At 47.8% G+C, this 21,897-nt stretch overlaps 1 protein-coding gene across 11 annotated transcripts in view; it reads left to right on the forward strand.

Moving 5' to 3' along the window:
* Positions 1-2,339: 2,339 nt before the first annotated feature.
* Med12 (mediator complex subunit 12) overlaps positions 2,340-21,897 on the forward strand; it is a 23,308-nt gene continuing 3,750 nt past the window's right edge. For 3 of the 11 annotated variants that reach the window (XM_078034661.1, XM_078034669.1, XM_078034662.1), the window contains exons 1-39: positions 2,340-2,640; positions 3,145-3,249; positions 3,454-3,645; positions 3,780-3,936; positions 4,744-4,925; positions 5,115-5,225; positions 5,348-5,602; positions 5,956-6,102; positions 6,251-6,350; positions 6,489-6,625; positions 7,788-7,919; positions 8,472-8,598; positions 8,887-9,116; positions 9,502-9,582; positions 9,710-9,880; positions 10,083-10,227; positions 10,394-10,444; positions 10,757-10,875; positions 11,065-11,208; positions 11,651-11,814; positions 12,041-12,172; positions 12,512-12,781; positions 12,956-13,100; positions 13,270-13,390; positions 13,853-13,954; positions 14,041-14,166; positions 14,412-14,587; positions 14,769-14,948; positions 16,158-16,229; positions 16,687-16,820; positions 16,990-17,151; positions 17,574-17,685; positions 17,851-17,940; positions 18,839-18,948; positions 19,195-19,330; positions 19,711-19,872; positions 20,839-21,213; positions 21,435-21,585; positions 21,724-21,897. The exon at positions 21,724-21,897 is cut by the window's right edge. In XM_078034661.1, coding sequence (XP_077890787.1) covers positions 2,542-2,640; positions 3,145-3,249; positions 3,454-3,645; positions 3,780-3,936; positions 4,744-4,925; positions 5,115-5,225; positions 5,348-5,602; positions 5,956-6,102; positions 6,251-6,350; positions 6,489-6,625; positions 7,788-7,919; positions 8,472-8,598; positions 8,887-9,116; positions 9,502-9,582; positions 9,710-9,880; positions 10,083-10,227; positions 10,394-10,444; positions 10,757-10,875; positions 11,065-11,208; positions 11,651-11,814; positions 12,041-12,172; positions 12,512-12,781; positions 12,956-13,100; positions 13,270-13,390; positions 13,853-13,954; positions 14,041-14,166; positions 14,412-14,587; positions 14,769-14,948; positions 16,158-16,229; positions 16,687-16,820; positions 16,990-17,151; positions 17,574-17,685; positions 17,851-17,940; positions 18,839-18,948; positions 19,195-19,330; positions 19,711-19,872; positions 20,839-21,213; positions 21,435-21,585; positions 21,724-21,897 — 5,779 coding nt within the window. In that variant the 5' untranslated portion in view covers positions 2,340-2,541. The remainder of the gene's footprint in view (positions 2,641-3,144; positions 3,250-3,453; positions 3,646-3,779; positions 3,937-4,743; positions 4,926-5,114; positions 5,226-5,347; positions 5,603-5,955; positions 6,103-6,250; positions 6,351-6,488; positions 6,626-7,787; positions 7,920-8,471; positions 8,599-8,886; positions 9,117-9,501; positions 9,583-9,709; positions 9,881-10,082; positions 10,228-10,393; positions 10,445-10,756; positions 10,876-11,064; positions 11,209-11,650; positions 11,815-12,040; positions 12,173-12,511; positions 12,782-12,955; positions 13,101-13,269; positions 13,391-13,852; positions 13,955-14,040; positions 14,167-14,411; positions 14,588-14,768; positions 14,949-16,157; positions 16,230-16,686; positions 16,821-16,989; positions 17,152-17,573; positions 17,686-17,850; positions 17,941-18,838; positions 18,949-19,194; positions 19,331-19,710; positions 19,873-20,838; positions 21,214-21,434; positions 21,586-21,723) is intronic. The other 8 variants (XM_078034667.1, XM_078034668.1, XM_078034660.1 and 5 more) reach the window with 7 other exon arrangements.

Below are 21,897 nucleotides of genomic sequence, written 5' to 3' on the forward strand. Positions count from 1 at the left end.
AAGGTCACATTCACAGGTTCTGAGTGGACAATAACTTTTCGGAGGTTTCCATTCAACCCACTACAGAGGGCATTATCTAGCTCAAAAGACTTCAATAGCTACTTATGGCTGGGCATGGTGGTGCACTCCTATAATCCCAGCTACTTGGGAGGCTGAGGCAGAAGGATTACAAATTCAAGCCCAGCCTCAACAACTAAATGACACCCTGTTTCAAAAGTAAAACAGGACTGGGTATGTAGCTCAGCAGTAGAGCTCTTGCCTAGCATACACAAGGTTCAGTCCCCAGTACTGCAAAAATAAACAAACAAATAAAAAATTACTCATGGCCTTCAGGATAAAGTGCAAGCTGCTATCACCTCCAGTCACACTGGATATACCTCATTATGCGTTTACTCTCTGCCTGGGTCTGACTAGGTTTAACCTCCTAAGTTTCTGTGAGTTAAAAATCCTGCATACCTATTAGAATGGTAAAAAATCCAGAATACTGGCAACACCAAAGCTAGCAAGGATGTGGAGCAACAGGAACTCTCATTCATTGCTATGGAAATGGAAATGGAAAGACTCTGGATTCATCCCAAGCAGACAAAAAAAAAAAAAAAATCCAGGCTTTCGGTGATAATGCTGTGTCAATGTAAGTTCATCACTTGTTACAAATGCACCACATGCACCACATGCACCACTCTAGGGCAGGGATGTTGATAATGGGGGAGATTATGCGTGTAGGGGGAGGTGTACCGGAATTCTCTGTACTTTTGCTCAATATTGCTGTGAACCTAAAACTGGTCTAAATTAATTCTTTTTTTAAATCCTTCAGAGTTAGGTCAAATGTTACCACCTCCAATATATTTTCCTCTTCCCAGTCAGATTAACATTTCTCCCCACTGTGATACAATAGCATTTTGTTATTGCTATTTTTTACTTTTACTATGGTACTCTAGCTGTCTTTTCTGTAAAAGATAATGCCATCGCTGGTTGGGGCAGTGCACACCTATAATCCCAGCAGCTGGGAAGGCTGAGGCAGGAGGCTAGCAAGTTCAAAGTCAGCCTCAGCAACAGCAAGACACTAAGCGACTCAGTGGGACCCTGTCTCTAAATAAGATACAAAATAGGTCTGGGGATGTGGCTCAGTGGTTGAGTGTCCCTGAGTTCAATCTGCCCTACTAGAAAGAATATTGTCTCCGGAATCAAGAAAAGATCCTAGCTTCAACTCTGTTGCTTAATAGATGTGAAGTGAAGCATTGGACAAGAAAAATTTAACTCTGAAAATCAGTTCCTAGGGCTGCGTTGTGGCTCAGTGGCAGAGCACTTGCCTAGCACGTGTAAGGCACTGGGTTAGATTCTCAGCCGCGCATATAAATAAATAAAATAAAGGTCCATTGACAACTAAAAAAAATTTTTTTAAATCAACTTTCCTGCCTGTAATCCCAGTAGCTGGGAGGCAGAGGCTGAAGCTGTGGCAGGAGGCTGAGGCAGGAGAATTGCAAATTCAAAGCCAGCCTCAGCAACTTGGGGAGATCCTGTGTAAAACAACAACAAAAAAAAATTAAAGGGGCTGCAGAATGTAGGTCAGTGGTTATGCACCTATGGGTGCCCCCGGCTCCAAAAAAGAAAAAAAAATCAGCTTCCTTATCCCCAAAATGGAGACAATAACAATCTCTAGATCATAGGGCTATTTGTGAATTAAAGGTGATAAAATGTGAAAAGCTTGTCACACAGGTGCCTTTTTAACTCAAGCAAGGGTTCTTAACCTGGTGTTCACTGACAAATTGAGGATACAAGGATACACTTCAGGGTCTAAGACTACCCTGTATCTAACATTTTTAAAAAAATATTTATTGTTTTTAGTTGTAGCTGGACATAATACCTCTATGTACTCTACCTCTGAGCTATAGCCCCAGCCCCAGTATGTAATATTTTGTATTTAAATTTTTCTGGGAAGTTTACAGCTTTCATTCTTATTTTATAAGGTTAGTGAACCAAAAAAGGTTGGGAACTTTCTGGTGTTTTCTTGTGTGCATACATAGTTTCTAACCTGAACAAGAGTCCTCTGAAGGAAGTATTAGCATACCCATTGTCCAGATGCAGGAATTCTAAGTGGTTTGTGAAAGAGTTCTAACCAATGCAAACACTATTGAAAAACCATTCCAGGACAAAAGCAGAGATAGGCGATAGGAACCCAATTCCCAGTCAGAGCTCGGTACCACATATGTCAAGAGCTTAAGATACACAGCTCACTAAACGTTTCGCAGATATTTTGCATAGTGAAATTGACTTTCTGCCTCTCAGGCCAAAAACCTCGCGGGGGGCGGAGCTCCGCGCCGGGACAGGCCCCGCCCCTCTGCGGTCGGTATTGTCCGATGGTTCTCGGAGTCCCTCGGCTACCCTCGGTAGTTTCCGGCAATAATCGAGAGTTTCTAACGTGCCCCCTTGTTGTCTCTCGGCCGCCGTCCTCTCAACCGCCGCCCCCCTTTTCGACTCCCTCCCTCCTCCCGCCTCCCGGCCCGGCCCTGCTGGCGCCTCTGGCGCTACGGGCTGGGCAAGATGGCGGCCTTCGGGATCTTGAGCTACGAACACCGGCCCCTGAAGCGGCCGCGCCTGGGGCCTCCGGATGTGTACCCTCAAGATCCCAAACAGAAGGAGGTGAGTTAAAAAATCCGAGCTCCCTAGGGTCTTGGGCAGATGATTAGAATAAGAGGCGGCATTGACAGTTTAGGGAAGGGGGGGGCGGGGCGATTAGGTGGGAGCAAAAGTCCTGAAAGGGGGAAGAGTAAAGTGGGCCGGTGTCAGAGAGCAGGGACTGAGCTGCGAGGTTCCAAGGCATGAATTGGAAATGATGTAGGGGCCGCCGCGCCACAGTCACCCCTCTCTACACGCACACATCTCAGAAAGTTGTCTGAGGTAGCTTGATGAGGCTACTCTCCAGGGAAGAGTGATGTTGAGGGAGCTCCTGGTGGTTGGGAATCTTAGTTGTCCTATGGGTGAGGGTGGGGTCCAAACGAAGGTAAAGGCCTAGCTTTAAATAACAATATGTTCTATTCAGAACCAATCCTCATCCCTTTCTCCCTTGTTCCTTTCATTTCTGCCTTTCTCTCCCACAATCACCTCCCAAGGAAAAAAATGCTAAAATGCTTTTTCCTGTCTCAGGATGAACTGACGGCCTTGAATGTAAAACAAGGTTTCAATAACCAGCCTGCTGTATCTGGGGATGAACATGGCAGTGCCAAGAACGTCAACTTTAATCCTGCCAAGGTGAGACAACACTGCCAGGCTGAAGGAAAAGGCTGGAAGAATCTGAGGATCAAAGGCCCTGGGTTGGGAAGATGTAAAGGGACAATCTAAGTGGCTGAGTTTGCCTTCATTATCCAATGCTACCACATTGGCATTTTCCCATTAAAGGCACCACCACCTGTCTTCCCCTTCTTCCCACCCTGAGGTTTAGTTTTCTTTCTTCAGATCAGTTCCAACTTCAGCAGCATTATTGCAGAGAAGTTACGTTGTAACACCCTACCTGACACTGGTCGCAGGAAGCCTCAAGTGAACCAGAAGGACAACTTCTGGCTGGTGACTGGGCGATCCCAGAATGCCATTAACACCTGGTTCACTGATCTGGCTGGCACTAAACCGCTCACACAATTAGCCAAAAAGGTGAGGCACTGTTTCCTATTTTTCAAACTAAGAGGGGAGTGTGGGTACCAAGTGCTCTCCTATTTCCTATATTAAGCTGCTTGGGTGTCAGCTCATGGGGAATAGAGACCTCACTAATTGTGATGTCCATCCAGGTCCCCATTTTCAGTAAGAAGGAAGAAGTGTTTGGATACTTAGCCAAATACACAGTGCCTGTGATGAGGGCCGCCTGGCTCATTAAGATGACCTCTGCCTACTATGCAGCAATCACTGAAACCAAGGTTAAGAAGAGACATGTTGACCCCTTCATTGGTGAGTAATTCCTAACACCAGGCATACTATTGATGGCTTCAAGGAGTGATAGAGAAACCCTTGGAATCATTCTTCCTAATCTATATTCCTTGCTTCTACTTATATATTGCATCCATTTAATTAGTAAACATCAAGTAATTTGATTACCTGTTCTTGTGTTTTGGGCTGAAAAGATGACCAGTAGATTATCTCTGTCCTTAGGATACTTACAGTCTATTAAGGACGCTTAGGCGAATTTATATTTATGTTTTCTTTTTTGTGTGTGTGGTGCTAGGGGTTGAACTCAAGGCCTTGTAGATGCAAGGCAAGTGCTCTACCAACTGAGCTATATCCCCAGCCCTATATTTATGTTTAAATAGCATAAATATAGAATGTGGTGAATGTCAAAAGAGGAGACAGGTCAGACATGGTGGTTACATGCCTGTAATCCTAGCGACTTTTGAGAAGCTGAGAAAGAAGGATGGCAATTTCAAGGCCAGCCTGGGCAACTTTAGTGAGACCCTGTTTCAAAATTTAAAAATTAGAAAAAGTTCTGGGGATGTAGCTCAGTGACAAAGCACCCCTGGGTTCAATTCCCAGTACCAAAAAAAGAGGACACAGAACAGAGATGGTTCTCTGCAACTTCAGCAGACAGAAAGATTACTTTCTTTGGGGGATAGTTAGGAAGCTTTGGGAAGGTGGAATTTGACTCGAGGCTAAGAGGAAGAGTATAATTTAGAATTATGGTGATTGGGGGTGGGAAGGGAACAGAAGATATTCTAAGCAGAAGGATAGTGTCAAATTGTCCCTTTTCCATCTTGCCTCTAGAATGGACTCAGATCATCACCAAGTACTTATGGGAGCAGCTACAGAAGATGGCTGAATACTACCGGCCAGGGCCTGCAGGAAGTGGGGGCTGTGGTTCTACAATAGGGCCCTTGCCCCATGATGTGGAGGTGGCAATCAGGCAGTGGGACTACAATGAGAAGCTAGCCATGTTCATGTTTCAGGTACGGAGGAGGCCATGTTGTGTGGAGCATTGAATTGAGCCTAACTTTGGACTCTGCCACTATAGAACAGAATGTGCCTCTCACTTTGCCCTGTTTATGGTTCTCCTTATCCTTTCATTTACTTTATCTGCCTGATCTTTAATAGTCCCTGGATTGAACTAATACACTTCCCATCCCTGTAACCCATAGGATGGAATGCTGGACAGACATGATTTCCTGACCTGGGTTCTAGAATGTTTTGAGAAAATCCGCCCTGGAGAGGATGAATTGCTTAAACTGTTGCTGCCCCTACTGCTTCGAGTAAGGCCTAGCGTCTGGAGGGCGAGGGTGGTCTAGGGAGGATTTGGGTAAGACTAAGACTAAGACATTACAACAGTGTCCCTTGGAGAGAATCAGGGACCCTGATGATCTTGTTTTCACAGTACTCTGGGGAATTCGTTCAGTCTGCATACCTGTCCCGCCGCCTTGCCTACTTTTGTACCCGGAGACTGGCCCTGCAACTGGATGGCATGAGTAGCCACTCATCTCATGTTATATCTGCTCAGTCGACAAGCACACTGCCTACCACTCCTGCCCCTCAGCCCCCAACTAGCAGCACACCCTCCACTCCCTTTAGTGACCTGCTTATGTGCCCTCAGCACCGGCCCCTGGTTTTTGGTCTCAGCTGTATACTACAGGTAGGTACTAGGTGGGCCCAAGGAAGTATTAAGATATAGCTTGAGAAGAACTGGGAGCCCATGCTGGAGAACAGGGGTGATTCCAAATTGGAGGTGGGAGTAGGCACTGAGTACTTTCTTAGGAGATTGTTGCTTCTCGGTAATGGGGTGTTAGTTTCCCTTTGGGTGTTTTGTCCAGCCTCTCCCAGGGCTAAAAAGCTTTCCAGAAGGTGGGTGAAGGGAGGGAATCAAAGATGGATTGGTGCCTACCTCTGGGACTCAGAGTAACATTGTGTAACTTAGGGTTGGGTCTTACAATGGAATTCCATATAGTCATGGTAACTGAGTTTGACTTAGCTGTTTCTGTCTGGCAGACCATCCTCCTGTGTTGTCCTAGTGCCCTGGTTTGGCATTATTCACTGACTGATAGCCGAATTAAGACGGGTTCACCACTTGACCACCTGCCTATTGCCCCTTCCAACCTGCCCATGCCAGAAGGCAACAGTGCCTTCACTCAGCAAGTAAGTCTGACCACTAGCCTGGTACTCCCAGATTGGAATATGAGTCTGAATTACTCTTCTAGAAATAGTAATTTGGAGTCTGGTACTATTCTTTTAGCCTTTTGTATGCCTGAGTACATCCTTAAAGCCTTCCTTTTTGATATTGCAGGTCCGTGCAAAGTTGCGGGAGATTGAGCAGCAGATCAAGGAGCGAGGACAGGCAGTTGAGGTTCGCTGGTCTTTTGATAAGTGCCAGGAAGCCACTGCAGGTGGGTGTCAGAGGACAAATAGTAGGAAGTATCTTTGAGGAAAGGATGGTGTGGTAAGGATGTAGAGATCGAAGAGATCTGAGAGTCAGAATGCTTTGGACCTCTGGTTAAGTCCCCTTTACTGCTTATCTTCCTTAGGCTTTACCATTGGACGGGTGCTCCATACTTTGGAAGTTCTGGACAGTCATAGTTTTGAGCGCTCCGACTTCAGCAACTCTCTTGACTCTCTTTGTAACCGAATCTTTGGATTGGGGCCTAGCAAGGATGGGCACGAGGTGAGCAAGAAGGGGAATAGAGGGACAAAGGGATATAGCTCAGTCGGTAGAATGATTGCCTTGCTTGCACGAGGCCCTGGGTTCAATCCCCAGCACCACAAACAAACAAAAAAAAAAAAGGCGGGGGATAGAAAGAGCAAATAATATTGTAAAAGTAGATGTATGTACAAGGATGGCAGGGTGAGGCATCTTCCTGGGTCCATTTTGGCTTCATTTTGTTTTGATGCCAAGGATTGAATCCAGGGTTGCTTAACCATTAAGCAACATCCCCTGCCATTTTTATTTTATATTTTGAGACAGGGCCTTGCTAAGTTGCTCAGTGCCTCGCTCGCTAAGTTGCTGAGGTTGGCTTTGAATTTATAAACCTCCTGCCTCAGCCTCCCAGCAGCTGGGATTATAGGCATGTACCACTGCTCTGGGCTCAGGATATTTTCAGATGGGGTCAAGTCTTTTAAAAAATTCAACTCATCATACCCAGATTTCTTGTTTCTTTCTTTCTTTCTTTTTTTTTTTTCTATAACTGGGAATTGCACCCAGGAGCACTTTAATACTGAGCTACATCTGCATTCTTTTTTTATTTTGAGACAGGGTCTGACGAAGTTGCTTAGGGCCTCACTGAGTTGGTGAGGATGGCCTCAAATTTGTAATACTGGTGTCTAAGCTTCCAGAGGTGCCGAATTACAGGCATGTGCCACCATGCCCAGCAGCATACCCAGATTCCTACCTTGATGAAAGATTTTGAGGAGATGAAGAGGGCTGGTAACTTTCAGAGTGCAAAGTGATTTTGGAATATCAAGAATCTCTTTGGGCTGGGGTTGTGGCCCAGTGGTAGAGCACTTGGCTAGTATACAAGAGGTCCTGGGTTCGATCCTCAGCACCACATAAAAATAAGTAAATAAAATAAAGGTATTGTTTCTAACTACAAATAAAAAAAATATTTTTTTTAAAAAAGAATCTCTTTGGATTGAGTTCCATAGAAGTTTGTTGTTGACTTGTGTTCCTGAACTGTTAAACATGAATGTGTGGGCTAAGGAATAGTTTCTCTTGGTAAATAAATAATTAACAAATGCTGTGTAAATTTAAAAAAAAAAAGAAAAAAATTAGAATTCAGTTCTTTGTCCCCAGCCTACCTTACTCACCCTTATCTTCCTTTGATTTCCAGATCTCTTCTGATGATGATGCTGTGGTTTCATTATTATGTGAATGGGCTGTCAGCTGCAAGCGTTCTGGTCGTCATCGTGCCATGGTGGTAGCCAAGCTTCTGGAGAAGAGACAGGCAGAGATTGAGGCTGAGGTTGGCCAATGGGAGGGAAATTCACCAGGGTTGGAGATCCTAGAGAGTGCAAGGTGGGACCAAAGTTGAGGGTTGGGGCTGGGGCTCAGAGGCAGAGCACTCGCCTGGCATGCATGAGGCACTGGGTTTGATCCTCAGCACCACATAAAATAAAATAAAATTATTGTGACCATCTATAATTTAAAAATAAATATTTTTAAAAAAAGGTAGAGTCAGGTGCGGTGGCACATGCTTGTATTCCAGTTGACTCAGGAGGCCAAGACAAGAGATTGCAAGTTCAAAGCCAGCCTTAGCAATTTAGAGAGACCCTCAGCCACTTAGCAAGACCCTGTCTCAAAAAATAAAAGGGACTTAGGGTGATGTTCAGTGGTAAAGCATCCCTGGGTTTAATCTCCAGTAGAGATCCTATAGGGAATGTTAAGGACATGGAGCATGAGTAGAAAGGAGCATTTGATAACTGGTTAGAGAAGAGATCAAGGCTATAGCTGGGAGGTGGCAAAAAGTGAAGAAACAGGGAAAAGTCAACCCTCAGTTTGTTCTCTCATCTTGCAGCGTTGTGGAGAATCCGAAGCAGCAGATGAGAAGGGTTCCATTGCTTCTGGTTCCCTTTCTGCTCCTAGTGCTCCCATTTTCCAGGATGTCCTCCTGCAGTTTCTGGATACACAGGCTCCCATGCTGAGTATGGACCCCTGCCACCCTCTGGTTGTTCTAGACTCAGTTAGCCATTACTGTTACCAGAAAGCATAATAAGGGCCTTCTGGTCTGTATTTGTCTTGGGTTCTGTACAGAATTCTTTTAGACATAATACTTTGTGTCCTTCAACAGTTTTTGGATGGGAGGGCTTCATTCCTATGATTGCATCAGGGGTATTCCTCTCTGACCTACTCCTGCCTTAGGTGCCTCCTTCTCTTTCTGACCCCTTCTTCTGTGCTCTGCTAACTCATCTCTTCTCATTCCCTCCTTCCAGCGGATCCCCGAAGTGAGAGCGAGCGGGTGGAATTCTTTAACTTGGTACTGCTTTTCTGTGAACTGATTCGACATGATGTTTTCTCCCACAACATGTATACTTGCACTCTAATCTCCCGAGGGGACCTTGCCTTTGGAGCCCCTGGTCCGCGGCCTCCCTCTCCCTTTGATGATCCTGTCGATGACCCAGAGCGCAAGGAGGCTGAAGGTAGCAGCAGTAGCAAGCTGGAGGTGAGTGGCTTTTCCTTACCCTCAATTGTTTCCTCTGACATTCCCATCGACTTTGCACAGTTCTGAGGCCTCATTTGTCTAAGAAGGGTAGTATTTTATTAGTACTTTAGGATTTACAAAGCACTCTCATGTCAGTTTGTTGTTTTTTGGTTTTGTTTTTGTTTTTAAATTTGGTCTTCACAACAGCCCTGGGAGGTACATTTATCTCCCATTTAAAGCTCATGGAAACTGAAGCCCATACTTAGTGACTGGACAGGGCTTGAATCTGGAACCTGTGCTTTCCCCAATATGGTCTTTTTTCTCTAGTTCTCACATGAAATCTTCTAGGCAGTGGGGAGCATTTCCCTAGGGCTAAAGCAGCTTTGCTTATGGTCTGTGCCCTCAGGATCCAGCACTCTCAGAATCTATGGACATTGACCCTAGTTCCAGTGTGTTGTTTGAGGATATGGAGAAGCCTGACTTCTCAGTAAGTGCAATCCTGAGCATGGTAAAATCTAGCTCCTTAGTTCCTCCCATTTTGCCTCTTCTTGGAATTTCTTTATACTCCCTCATCCCCTTTTCTCTTCAATGTTCCACCCTTTTACTTTTCTTAGTTGTTTTCCCCTACTATGCCCTGTGAGGGGAAGGGCAGCCCATCTCCTGAGAAACCAGATGTAGAGAAGGAGGTGAAGCCACCACCCAAGGAGAAGATTGAAGGAACCCTTGGGGTTCTTTATGACCAGCCACGACATGTGCAGTACGCCACACACTTTCCTATTCCCCAGGTACTGTTCCCCAACACCTTGAAGTGATCTGTTTTGTCCAGATTTCTATCCAAGGAATTTGCCAAGGGGATGGAGCTGTTCCTGAGGGCTTGGGTGTTCTGGGAAGGGATTCAAGCATGGGGGAGCTGATGGGTACAGAGCATGCAACTAAGAGGAGGGAAGGAGATCCATGCTGAAGTCTGATGGTGCTGCTGGGATGCAGGAGGAGTCATGCAGCCATGAGTGCAACCAGCGGTTGGTTGTACTATTTGGGGTGGGAAAGCAGCGAGATGATGCCCGCCATGCCATCAAGAAAATCACCAAGGATATCCTGAAGGTTCTGAACCGCAAGGGGACAGCAGAAACTGGTGGGTTTGAGGCTTCTTAAACAGATCTTCCCCAAAGAATGCCCTAGTCAGTCTTCCCATCCCCAGCATAGGGAACTCCCCAGTCATGTCCCAATGTCCTGTCTCTTGGAGTCTCTGAGAGCTCTAGTCCTTTTGAAACTTCCCCCCTCATTCCCCCCCTCTGCAGACCAGCTTGCTCCTATTGTGCCTCTGAATCCTGGAGACCTGACATTCTTAGGTACCTCACAGTAAGCCCCATACTGCCCTCCCTCCCTCCTCCTTCCCTCCCTCAACCTAGCACCTCCCTGTACATATTCCTCTAAGGTCCACATAGTCTGTGGTCCTCTAAACCTTTGTTTCACAGTTCCATTCATCCTTCCCTTCATCCCCCCCCAGCCCTTCCTTGAACCCTCCCTTCCCTTTTTCCCTTTCCTTCCCACCCTCCCTTCCACCCCTCCCTTCCATAGCCTCCTCTCCATATCCCTCTCCCCTCCCCAGTCAACTAGTTGTTTTGTCTGTCCTGACTCATCCCTTTCAACTGTCCCTTCAGGTGGGGAGGATGGGCAGAAGCGGCGCCGCAACCGACCTGAAGCCTTCCCCACTGCTGAAGATATCTTTGCTAAGTTCCAACATCTTTCACATTATGACCAACACCAGGTCACTGCTCAGGTGTGGGCCTAAGCCCAGCCCCCTTCCCACATTCTGGCCTCCTGTCCTGTTTCCCCTTCCCTTTTATCTTTTTCCCCTTCCTAAGCAGGCTAAGCCTGTTGGTCTCATCCCCTTCCACCATCATCCTTTCCTGATTCCCTGGGTCTTCTTCCCTGTCTCCACTCCCTTCTCACTCACTGCCCTTATCAGGTCTCCCGGAATGTTCTGGAGCAGATCACGAGCTTTGCCCTTGGCATGTCATACCACTTGCCTCTGGTGCAGCATGTGCAGTTCATCTTCGACCTCATGGAATATTCACTCAGCATCAGTGGCCTCATCGACTTTGCCATTCAGGTGGGGAAGATAAGGAAGATAAGGGTGGAGGAAAGAATTCGTGCTATATAGGGTCATGATGGCAGGGATAGAAGCGTCAGCCAGTTTTGCAGGCTATTTGGATGGGGCAGGAAGACTAGCACAGGGGGGAGTGGAACATGAGCTAAGACTGCAGGAATAGAGACTTAAGTGCTCCCCTGGGAGGCCCAGGAGACAGATTAGAGCATTGGGCACAGACTGTCCTGCCACTGTGGAATTCATAGAAGTGTGTCCTGGAGACTGCTGAGAGGTGTCATTTATGGAGTAAAGGACAGTCTGGCACGTGGTAACAGGACCTTTCTATGCTGAGGCGACTCCAGCATGAAGGGGCTCCAGCCTGGTATATCAGCTTCCTCACAGGAAGCAGGGTTATGAATGACACGAGGGGCCCTTTCTCACCTCTAACCTTCGTTCTCTCTGCTAGCTGCTGAATGAACTGAGTGTGGTTGAAGCCGAGCTGCTTCTCAAATCCTCGGATCTGGTGGGCAGCTACACTACCAGCCTGTGCCTGTGCATTGTGGCTGTCCTGCGGCACTACCATGCCTGTCTCATCCTGAACCAGGACCAGATGGCGCAGGTCTTTGAGGGGTAAGCAGGGCTTGCTTCCAAAAAACTTGAAACACACAGGGCTGTGGCGGATGCCAGTGAAAGTGGCCTGGGAAGAACATGTGAGCTCACACTGTAGGGAGGGGCCTACAATTCAGATGGATAAGGAATGATGTTACCAGGAGGCTTGAATCTGTTTCAAGGGGCATTTGTGCCCCAGGCCCTGTACACCTCCTGCTGATCCGCCCAACCCTGCCTCTTATGACAGGCTGTGTGGTGTAGTGAAGCATGGGATGAACCGATCAGATGGCTCCTCTGCAGAACGCTGTATCCTTGCTTATCTCTATGATCTGTACACCTCCTGTAGCCATTTAAAGAGCAAATTTGGGGAGCTCTTCAGGTAAGAGAGGTGGGAGGTAAAGGGTAGAGAGTGGGACCTAGTCTCATCTCCTTCCCATTAGCACCCACCTCAGGAGCAGAGCACAGCCCAGGGCCCTGCTGTCTACAGAGGGTCACTATGGACTGTGTCCTCCATGTGTTGTTGCATTACCAAGAGTGGGCTTTCTTCTTCTCTGCCTCCAGAGGCCCCTGTTTCTTATTCTCATGTGGTTCCTTTCCTGCCCAGTCTGCCAGACCCCATCTCCTTTTTTCTTGTCCCAAGTTCCCTTGTCCCTCACTCCCTCCTTTTTTTTTCCTTTTCTCCCCTCTCCTGACCATCCCTGTACCACACCTCCACCAGACCTTCTTCAACACAGCTATCTCCTTTCCCCGACCCCTGCAGCGACTTTTGCTCAAAGGTGAAGAATACCATCTACTGTAATGTGGAGCCATCAGAATCTAATATGCGCTGGGCACCCGAGTTTATGATCGACACCCTGGAGAACCCTGCTGCTCATACCTTCACCTACACAGGGCTAGGCAAGAGTCTTAGTGAGAACCCTGCTAACCGCTACAGCTTTGTCTGCAATGCCCTTATGCACGTCTGTGTAGGGCACCATGATCCCGATAGGTATGGGGCGTACTGAATGAGGAATGGACATTACACCCCTACCTGATATTGGGAGGGGTGACATACCTGGGAGGTTCTACACCCTGATTATTACTGGGGTAGAGATGAAAAGTTAAAGAATCTGAGGTTTTGTGTAGCAAGGCTTTTCCTGAGGGCATCTGTACTTTTCCCTAGGGTGAATGACATTGCAATCCTGTGTGCAGAGCTGACCGGCTACTGCAAGTCACTAAGTGCTGAGTGGCTAGGAGTACTTAAGGCCTTGTGCTGCTCCTCTAACAATGGCACTTGCGGTTTCAATGATCTCCTCTGCAATGTAGATGTAAGACTTGGGGTAGCTTCTTGGTGGAGAATGGGGAAGTTAGTGGGGCAGGGGACTAGGCACGATTATCAAGGTCTTAGTGGGTCAGAGTTCTGTAGAAGGGAAGCACATGGCTTTCCTTGGGTGCCTCCTCTCCACCCTGACCCATCATGTCTGCTTTTTCCTCTAGGTCAGTGACCTGTCCTTTCATGACTCCTTGGCTACTTTTGTTGCCATCCTCATTGCTCGCCAGTGTTTGCTCCTAGAAGATCTGATCCGCTGTGCTGCCATCCCGTCACTCCTGAATGCTGGTGAACTACCAATCTATAATTTTTAGAATTTCTGTACCCTACATTTCAATACACATTTGATGGCCATCCTCCCATCGTTCAGTGTGTGACACCCTGCTTTGGTTCTCAGGTCCTCACCCCAAGGCCAGAGCTTTTGTGCACCCCAGGCTAGAAGCAGCCTGTTTTCTAAACCTGGATTTGTACTTTTCCATTTGTGTGTGTGTGTGTGTGTGTGTGTGTGTGTGTGTGTGAGCACACAGTGTTGGGAATCAAACCTAGGGCCTTACGCATACTAAACATGTGCTCTGATGCTGAGCTACACCCCCAGCCCAACAACCTTTCCATTTTTTGACCATTCAACTACATAATAGTTTTCTGCTCTACCTTCCCTTCAGTGTTCTTTTTCTCTATTCATTCTCCCCTTTACCCCCCAACCACAGTTCAGCTTCAATCTTTTCTAGATCTGCTTTGTTTTCCTCTTAGCTTGTAGTGAGCAGGACTCAGAGCCTGGGGCCCGGCTTACTTGCCGCATCCTTCTCCACCTTTTCAAGACACCACAACTCAATCCTTGCCAGTCTGATGGAAGTAAGTGACCCTGATCAGAGTCAGGCAGCAGTAGAAAGTGCCCCCTCAACCCCTGTGGTCTCTACTCTTGCTTCCCCTGACTTCAGCTCCCTCCCCAGACAAGCCTACAGTCGGAATCCGCTCCTCCTGTGACCGCCACCTGCTGGCTGCCTCCCAGAACCGCATCGTGGATGGAGCTGTGTTTGCTGTTCTCAAGGCTGTGTTTGTACTTGGTACGGGGTAGGAAGGGAGTGGTGCCAGAAGTGTGTATAGGGTGGAGTGCCAGCTAAACTATAAGAGACAGTCTTTCTCCCTCCTGAAGGTGGTCTCTCTGACCTGAGGAGAGGAGGGAGAGAAGTATATTTCTGTCCCATAGGACAACATTAGGGGAGTTTCTGCCTCTGTGGGCCTGGGGCGGGTCTCCACACAGTGTTCTGATCTTTCTCTGCCCTCCCTATCTCCCACCCGTGAACCACAGGGGATGCGGAACTGAAGGGTTCAGGCTTCACTGTGACAGGAGGAACAGAAGAACTTCCAGAAGAGGAGGGAGGAGGTGGCAGTGGCGGTCGGAGGCAGGGTGGCCGCAACATCTCTGTGGAGACAGCCAGTCTGGATGTCTATGCCAAGTACGTGCTGCGCAGCATCTGCCAACAGGTCAGTCTCACCTTCCCCCCACACCTCCTAAATGCCACTGTATAATATAGTCCTGTTTCCAGCTTGTGATCCCACTACCTCCTTACTATACGTCGGGTCCCTTACCTATCCCCAGCACATCGCCCCTATTCGTAACCCCGTCACTGGTTGCCCCCAGTCCCCTGATTATTAGCTTCCTCAGGAATGGGTAGGAGAACGTTGCCTTAAGTCGCTATGTGAGGACAGCAATGACCTACAGGACCCAGTGTTGAGTAGCGCCCAGGCCCAGCGCCTCATGCAGCTCATCTGCTACCCACATCGACTTCTGGACAATGAGGATGGGGAAAACCCCCAGAGGCAGCGCATTAAGCGTATTCTCCAGGTAGGCCAAGGTGATGGGGGTCTTGGAGGAAGCAGTGGGACCCAACCTAAGGAGAAACAGTGGGAACTAAGAAAAAGAGCAAGAAGACGAACAGGGATGTAGGAGAAAGGGGGTGAGAGAAACAGCACCAGCGTGGGTTTAGGAGTAAATCCAGTATGGACTAGACTTGAAAGTAAGACTGTTAGGTGCATGCACAGCTGTCTGGAGTGAGGATGGCTCATCAGTGGGAGGCATAGCATCTTGGAGGCCTGGTTTTTGGCTTTATATATTTGGCACATTGGTTGTGATGCAGTAACTGAATAGTAATAGCTATTTTTTATTGAGTACATACTTTATGCCCAGGTATTATACACGGCACTGTGTGTAGCATTGTGTAAATATTTTCTCCCTTAATCTTTGCAATCCTATGAGGTGGGCATGAGTATCCTTGTTTAACCAATGAGGAAACTGAGGCTTGAAGAGGTTAAGTAATTTCTCCAAAGTCACACAACTAGCAAGCTTGGAGTCACTATGTGAGCCTAGGTAGGCTTGTGCCCTTTCCACTGCTTCAGGTGTTTAGGGGACTGAAGGATGGAAAAATAAGGCTGTGGATGACAAACTAAAGGAATGAGGTTTCTTCAGTTCAGAGGAGATAATGCCAAAGGGAAATTAGCTAACAGTGGCCTCACAGTCTCTATAGGACTTTGAGAGATTGTCCTGTAAAGGTCCTGTCAGGGACATTGAGCAGCTGATCTAAAACAGCAGAGGCAGACTTCAACTTTAACATCAAGGATTTAAAAATTAAGCATTGGGCTGAGGTTGTAGCTCAGTGGCAGGACACTTGCCTAGCATGTGCGAGGCACTGGGTTCATTTCTCAGCACTGCATACAAATAAAAATGAAGGCAGTCTGTCCATCTACAACCACAAAAATATTAAAAATAAATAAATAAAAGTTAAGCATTAAGCAGGACTTTTTGATGAAAAGGGTATGAGGTTCTGGAACAGGAATCTGGAGAAAGATTTTTTTCCTGAACTACATTTAAAATAGGATAGATTTTCAACCATTTTGGATTTTTAAAATTTAATCTTTCCTAAAGAGAGGGACATAGAGGTCTGAAAGGACCTCTATTAGTCTGTGATTCGAGGTATGGGAGATCAGGAATTGGCCACAGAATGGTGGGAGTGTGACAACAATGATGACTAGCTTGGGGGTGGGGCCTCTACCGCAGAATTTGGACCAGTGGACCATGCGCCAGTCTTCCTTGGAGCTGCAGCTCATGATCAAGCAGACCCCTAACAATGTGAGTAGTGCCCACCCAGGCCCTCCCTTTCCCATGACCACTTCTAGCTCCACATGTCAAGGAGGTGAGCCACTATAGAAGAACCTAGGTCCTACCCTTGGGCTCTTGAACTGAGAGAGATAAGAGGGTATGGGAAAATAGCAGACGTGTGAAGCTGATGATAAGGAAAATGAGTTCAGAGTATTAGAGCACTGAGTGGTGGGGAAGCTTGGCAGCACTGGCAGTGGAACCTGTTTCTGTGGCCACAGATGTAAAGAGGTGTTCAAAGGAAAAAACAGTGAGAATTGGAGAAACATGGAGGTGCTGGAGGTTACAACTCCCAACAGAGTTTTGTCCCTACCTTCCTGTCGACCTCCACATATGCTCTCCTTTACCTCATCTCTCATTTCTACTATCATCTTTTCTCTTTACTCCTATGAACCTGGTTTTGCACCTTTATGCCTTTCACCTTTCACAGGAGATGAACTCCCTCTTGGAGAACATCGCCAAGGCCACAATCGAAGTTTTCCAACAGTCAGCAGAGACAGGGTCATCTTCAGGAAGCACTGCGAACAACATGCCCAGCAGCAGCAAGACCAAACCTGTGCTCAGGTTGGATAGAACCATGTCAGGACTCATCCCCTTACAAGTTCCTCTCTACTGGTAGCATGAGTGATGGCTGCTGCATGGAGATACCATCCATGTCCAGGGAAAGGAGAGGATGGATTGGCAACCTTGCCCTGCTCCTCTGTAATCCCGTGTCCTCTCTTCTATCTTCCAGCTCTCTAGAGCGCTCTGGTGTATGGCTGGTGGCCCCCCTCATTGCCAAGCTGCCCACCTCAGTCCAAGGGCATGTATTAAAGGCTGCTGGAGAGGAACTGGAGAAGGGTCAGCATCTGGGCTCTTCTTCTCGCAAAGAACGTGATCGACAAAAGCAGAAGAGGTAAAGGGGCTGTGGAGGGGGCCAGTATTGAGGGGAAGTAGGGAGAGGAGGCAGGCCCAGGGAATAAAAATTTGGGCTGAGGGCTGAGAACAAACATCACAGGGAAGTGGCCCATCAGGGGATAAAAGTGGTATGGCTGAGCAAGAGGCTAGATCTTTTTTTTTTTTTTTTTTTTTTTTTTAGTTGTAGCTGGACACAACACCTTTTTTTATTTATTTTTATGTGGTACTGAGGATAGAACCCAGGGCCTCACATGTGCTAGGTGAGCACTCTACTGCTAAGCCACAACCCTAGGCCAGGAGGCTAGATCTTGAGAAAGCAAAGTCTGGGATTTGGAGGAATAAGGTTGGAAATTGCCTTATCCCCAGCCCATGGCTTTCTCATCTTGTCTCTTTTTCCTTTTATTTCCCTTCTGTCTCTAGCATGTCCCTGTTGAGCCAGCAGCCCTTCTTATCCCTGGTGCTGACATGTCTGAAAGGGCAAGATGAGCAACGTGAGGGACTCCTTACCTCCCTCTACAACCAAGTGAACCAGGTACAGGTCTCTGAGCTATGGAGGTGGGCAGGAGGGTAGTAAAGGATATACCTAAGAGGCCACTATGGACTTGGAACCTTTGTTACTTTGGGATAAACAGATTGGGTGCTTTGGAATAGAAACAAGAAGATCCCTGAGCTGCATGTTAAACTTGTTTTATCCTAGATTGTGAATAATTGGCGAGAGGACCAGTACTTAGATGATTGCAAACCAAAGCAGCTAATGCATGAGGCACTCAAACTGCGGCTCAACCTGGTGAGGGGGGAGCTGGGGAAAAGAAGGAAGGGTGTGGGGCTGGAAATGCAGTAAAGAAGTCCCAGCCCAACTAGGCATGATGCCACGTGTCTGTAGTCCTAACACTTGGGAGGCTGAGGTGGGAGGATCACTTGAGTCCATGAGTTTGAGACCTGCCTGGGCAACATAACAAGGCCCTGTCTCAAACAAACAAAAGTAGAAGCCCCCTGGGCATGGTGGCACATGCCTGTGATCCCTGCAGCTCAGGAGGCTGAGACAGGAATATCACAAGTTCAAACGCCAGCCTCAGCAATGGTAAGGTGCTAAGGAACTCAGTGACACCCTGCTCTAAATAAAATATTAAATAGAGCTGGGGGTGTGGCTTAGTGGTTGAGTGCCCCTGAGTTCAATTCCCAGTACCCTCCCCCCAATAAAAAGAGAAGCCCCAGGTTGTTGGGAGAATAAGGATGAGGATGGAGACCACAGGTTTTGGGGGGTCTTCAAGTATTAATCCTGCTCTCCTAAAGGATGCAGGGTCTGAAATGGTTAAAGGAACTGGATCGCTGCAGTCAGGGTCCAGTAGGTTGCATAACCCAGATCCTTGTAGGGACTCTGCCTCTGTATCCTAGATTCTAGCTGGACCTGAGAAATACTAGAAACCCATTGTAGAATGTTGATTGGAATTCCTGGCAATCATTTAGTCCAACTCTTATAATTTTATAAGTAATGAAACAGAAGCTGAGAGATATCAAGAATTCAGTCATCAGTCCAAAATCCTATAGCAAATCACAGACAAATGGAACACGACCTCAGGGGTCTTAACTCCCACCCAACCTGTTTCCTTACTAAACTTTCTTTAAATGCTGGTCATCACCCCTGCACCCCTGAGAGCCATCTGACTGACTTGTGGCCGTGGCAGGTGGGGGGCATGTTTGACACAGTGCAACGCAGCACCCAGCAGACCACAGAGTGGGCCATGCTCCTCCTGGAAATCATCATCAGTGGCACTGTCGACATGCAGTCCAACAAGTAAGCATCCCTGTCCCCTCCCTGCTGTTCGGTATTGCAATGGAGCCCCCTACCCTTGTGCCAGCTACCCTACCTACTCTGATCAGTGTGGATGTAACTGTGGACTCCATGGCCCTGGATTTTCCACTGTCTCATTGCCCTTGGCATGACATATCAAGCACCTCTCCCTGCTCCAATTCTTCCCTCAGGCCTTTTTCTTTCTTAACCTCTTTGTTCTATGGTTTTCTCCCTTCGCACCTGCCACAGTGAGCTCTTTACTACTGTGTTGGACATGCTGAGTGTACTCATCAATGGAACCTTGGCTGCAGACATGTCTAGCATCTCACAAGGCAGCATGGAGGAAAACAAACGTGCATATATGAACCTAGTGAAGAAGCTGCAGGTGAGCAGAGGAGGTGCCTGGGTACTGGGACCTCAGTTTCATTCACCTTGACCGAGTTTGTTGTCCAGCCAGCTTCAGGGACTTTGTTCTGGCCTGAGCCCTCTGCCCTTCACTTTTTCTTTTCTTTTCTTTTCTTTTTTTTTTTTTTTGGTGGTGCTGGGGATTGAACCCAGGGCATTGTGCATATGAGGCAAGCACTACCAACTAAGCTATATCCCCAGCTCCTCTCCCCTCCACTTCACATCTGTTTTTACTTTGTTATTCATGCATGGAGGATTTTCTGAGTGTCATCTTTATATCAGGTTCTGGGCTACCCCAAGACTTCCCATCGCTCTTTTTCAGTGTCTTTGAATTCTTGTCCCATCTTCCTGTGCCTGCAGAAGGAATTGGGAGAGCATCAATCAGACAGTCTGGAAAAGGTTCGCCAGTTGCTACCACTGCCCAAGCAGACTAGAGATGTCATCACGTGTGAACCACAGGGCTCCCTCATTGACACCAAAGGCAACAAGATTGCTGGCTTTGATTCCATCTTCAAGAAGGAGGCATGTTCCACTGTCTTCCCATACCCGCTGCCCCTTTGGGGAAGAGCCTTCCCTATATTAACCTGGAAGCCCCAGAAGACTCAGATCCAAGAGTTTGTCGGGCTCTACCTATAAAAACCATCTCTGGGGTTCTGAGTGAATCACTTAGCTTTCCTTACATTTTATCTCTCCCTCTTTGGAGTCCTGCCCTATTTTCTTGGTCTCTCCCTCCACCTCCACCCACCTTGTCAGATACCACCCCTTTCTCAGCACCGCACCCTCCTATTTCCTTTGCCCCACCTGCCTCCTCTATGGCCCCACCCATCTGTCTGGTTGATAGCTCTATATCTCTTATCCCTGCATTTCTCTCCCCTACCCACCCATCTGGGCACAGTTTTCTCTCTTCCCTCTATGTCAGTTGCAGTATTTGTTCAATAATCATAATTGCGGTGTATACTAGACAGTGAGAGGGAAAAGAGGATGCTGACTTTAAAATTCAAATCCTTTCATATATACATTATCTTAATTTCTCATCCGTCTCTTTTTCTCTTTCTGCCTTTCTCTTTGCTTTTTTCTGTCTCTCGCCACCTGCCCCCGCCCCCCGCTTTTCTGTTTCTTTCTCTGTCTTCCTCTGAATGTTGTTCTCCTTCCTTCCCCACTTTTTTTCTCTCTCCTCACCCACTTCTCTGTCTCCCTGCCTCTGTGTCTGCTTCTTGCCCCAGCTCTGCCTCCACTGCATCTTTCATGACTTCATCCTTTGCCTTTACGCCTCTCCCTGCCACCCATCCCTCTCTCCCTTCATGACTCTTCCACATGGGTGTGTGTGTTCCTATGTATCCAAGTCTGTTTTTCCTCCTCTCACCATCTCTACCAAATCTAAGCACAACTTTTTTTTTTAATGCCAACAGATATTTTACCCCTTTCTCCAAGTTCTAGCTTCTGTTTTCCATGTCTCAACAGCTTATTGTGTCTCATTTTCTGGAGCAGGGTCTACAGGTTTCCACAAAACAGAAGATATCTCCCTGGGATCTCTTCGAGGGCTTGAAGCTCTCTGCACCACTCTCCTGGGGCTGGTTTGGGACAGTCCGAGTTGACCGGCGAGTGGCTCGAGGGGAGGAGCAGCAGCGCTTGCTACTCTACCACACACACCTGAGGCCCCGGCCCCGTGCCTATTACCTAGAGCCACTGCCACTGCCTCCAGAAGATGAGGAGCCACCAGCTCCCACCCTGCTAGAACCTGAGAAAAAGGCTCCTGAGCCCCCCAAAACTGACAAACCGGGGGCTGCTCCACCCAGTACTGAGGAACGCAAGAAGAAGTCCACCAAGGGCAAGAAACGCAGCCAGCCAGCCACCAAGACAGAGGCCAGTGCCTCCCCTGCTGCAGTTCTCCCCCAGCCCATCTTCATGACTTTGTGTACAATTGAGTTTATGGTTTATGGGGATGTGGCACATGGGAAAAGATGCTATTAGAATTGAAATAAAAATTAGCCATATAAATGCAGCTTTTCTTTACCCCATCTTCCCTCACCTAATCTCCCTACATTCCGCTACAACCCACTCACCTTCCTCTGCTACCCACACAGGACTATGGCATGGGCCCAGGCCGAAGTGGTCCCTATGGTGTGACAGTGCCTCCAGACCTCCTGCACCACCCCAACCCTGGATCCATATCTCACCTGAGCTACAGGCAGGGCCCCATAGGCCTGTATACCCAGAACCAGCCACTACCTGCAGGTGAGGGCCAGCCACTGGGAATGGTGAGATCCCCTGGACTTTGATTCCACTCCCCTGGAGCGCTATGGATGACTAGGACTCTGAGCAAGGACTGGAGGGATGAGGAACCTAGAGAGGTCAGTCCACTCTTTTTTCCAGGTGGCCCTCGTGTGGACCCATATCGCCCTGTGAGGTTACCAATGCAGAAGCTGCCAACCCGACCAGCTTACCCTGGAGTGCTACCCACAACTGTGACTGGTGTTATGGGCCTAGAACCTTCATCTTACAAGACTTCCGTGTACCGACAGCAGCAACCTGCAGTGCCCCAGGGAC

This window comes from Ictidomys tridecemlineatus, chromosome X (assembly GCF_052094955.1).
Source record: "Ictidomys tridecemlineatus isolate mIctTri1 chromosome X, mIctTri1.hap1, whole genome shotgun sequence".
Classification (NCBI taxonomy): Eukaryota; Metazoa; Chordata; class Mammalia; order Rodentia; family Sciuridae; genus Ictidomys; species Ictidomys tridecemlineatus.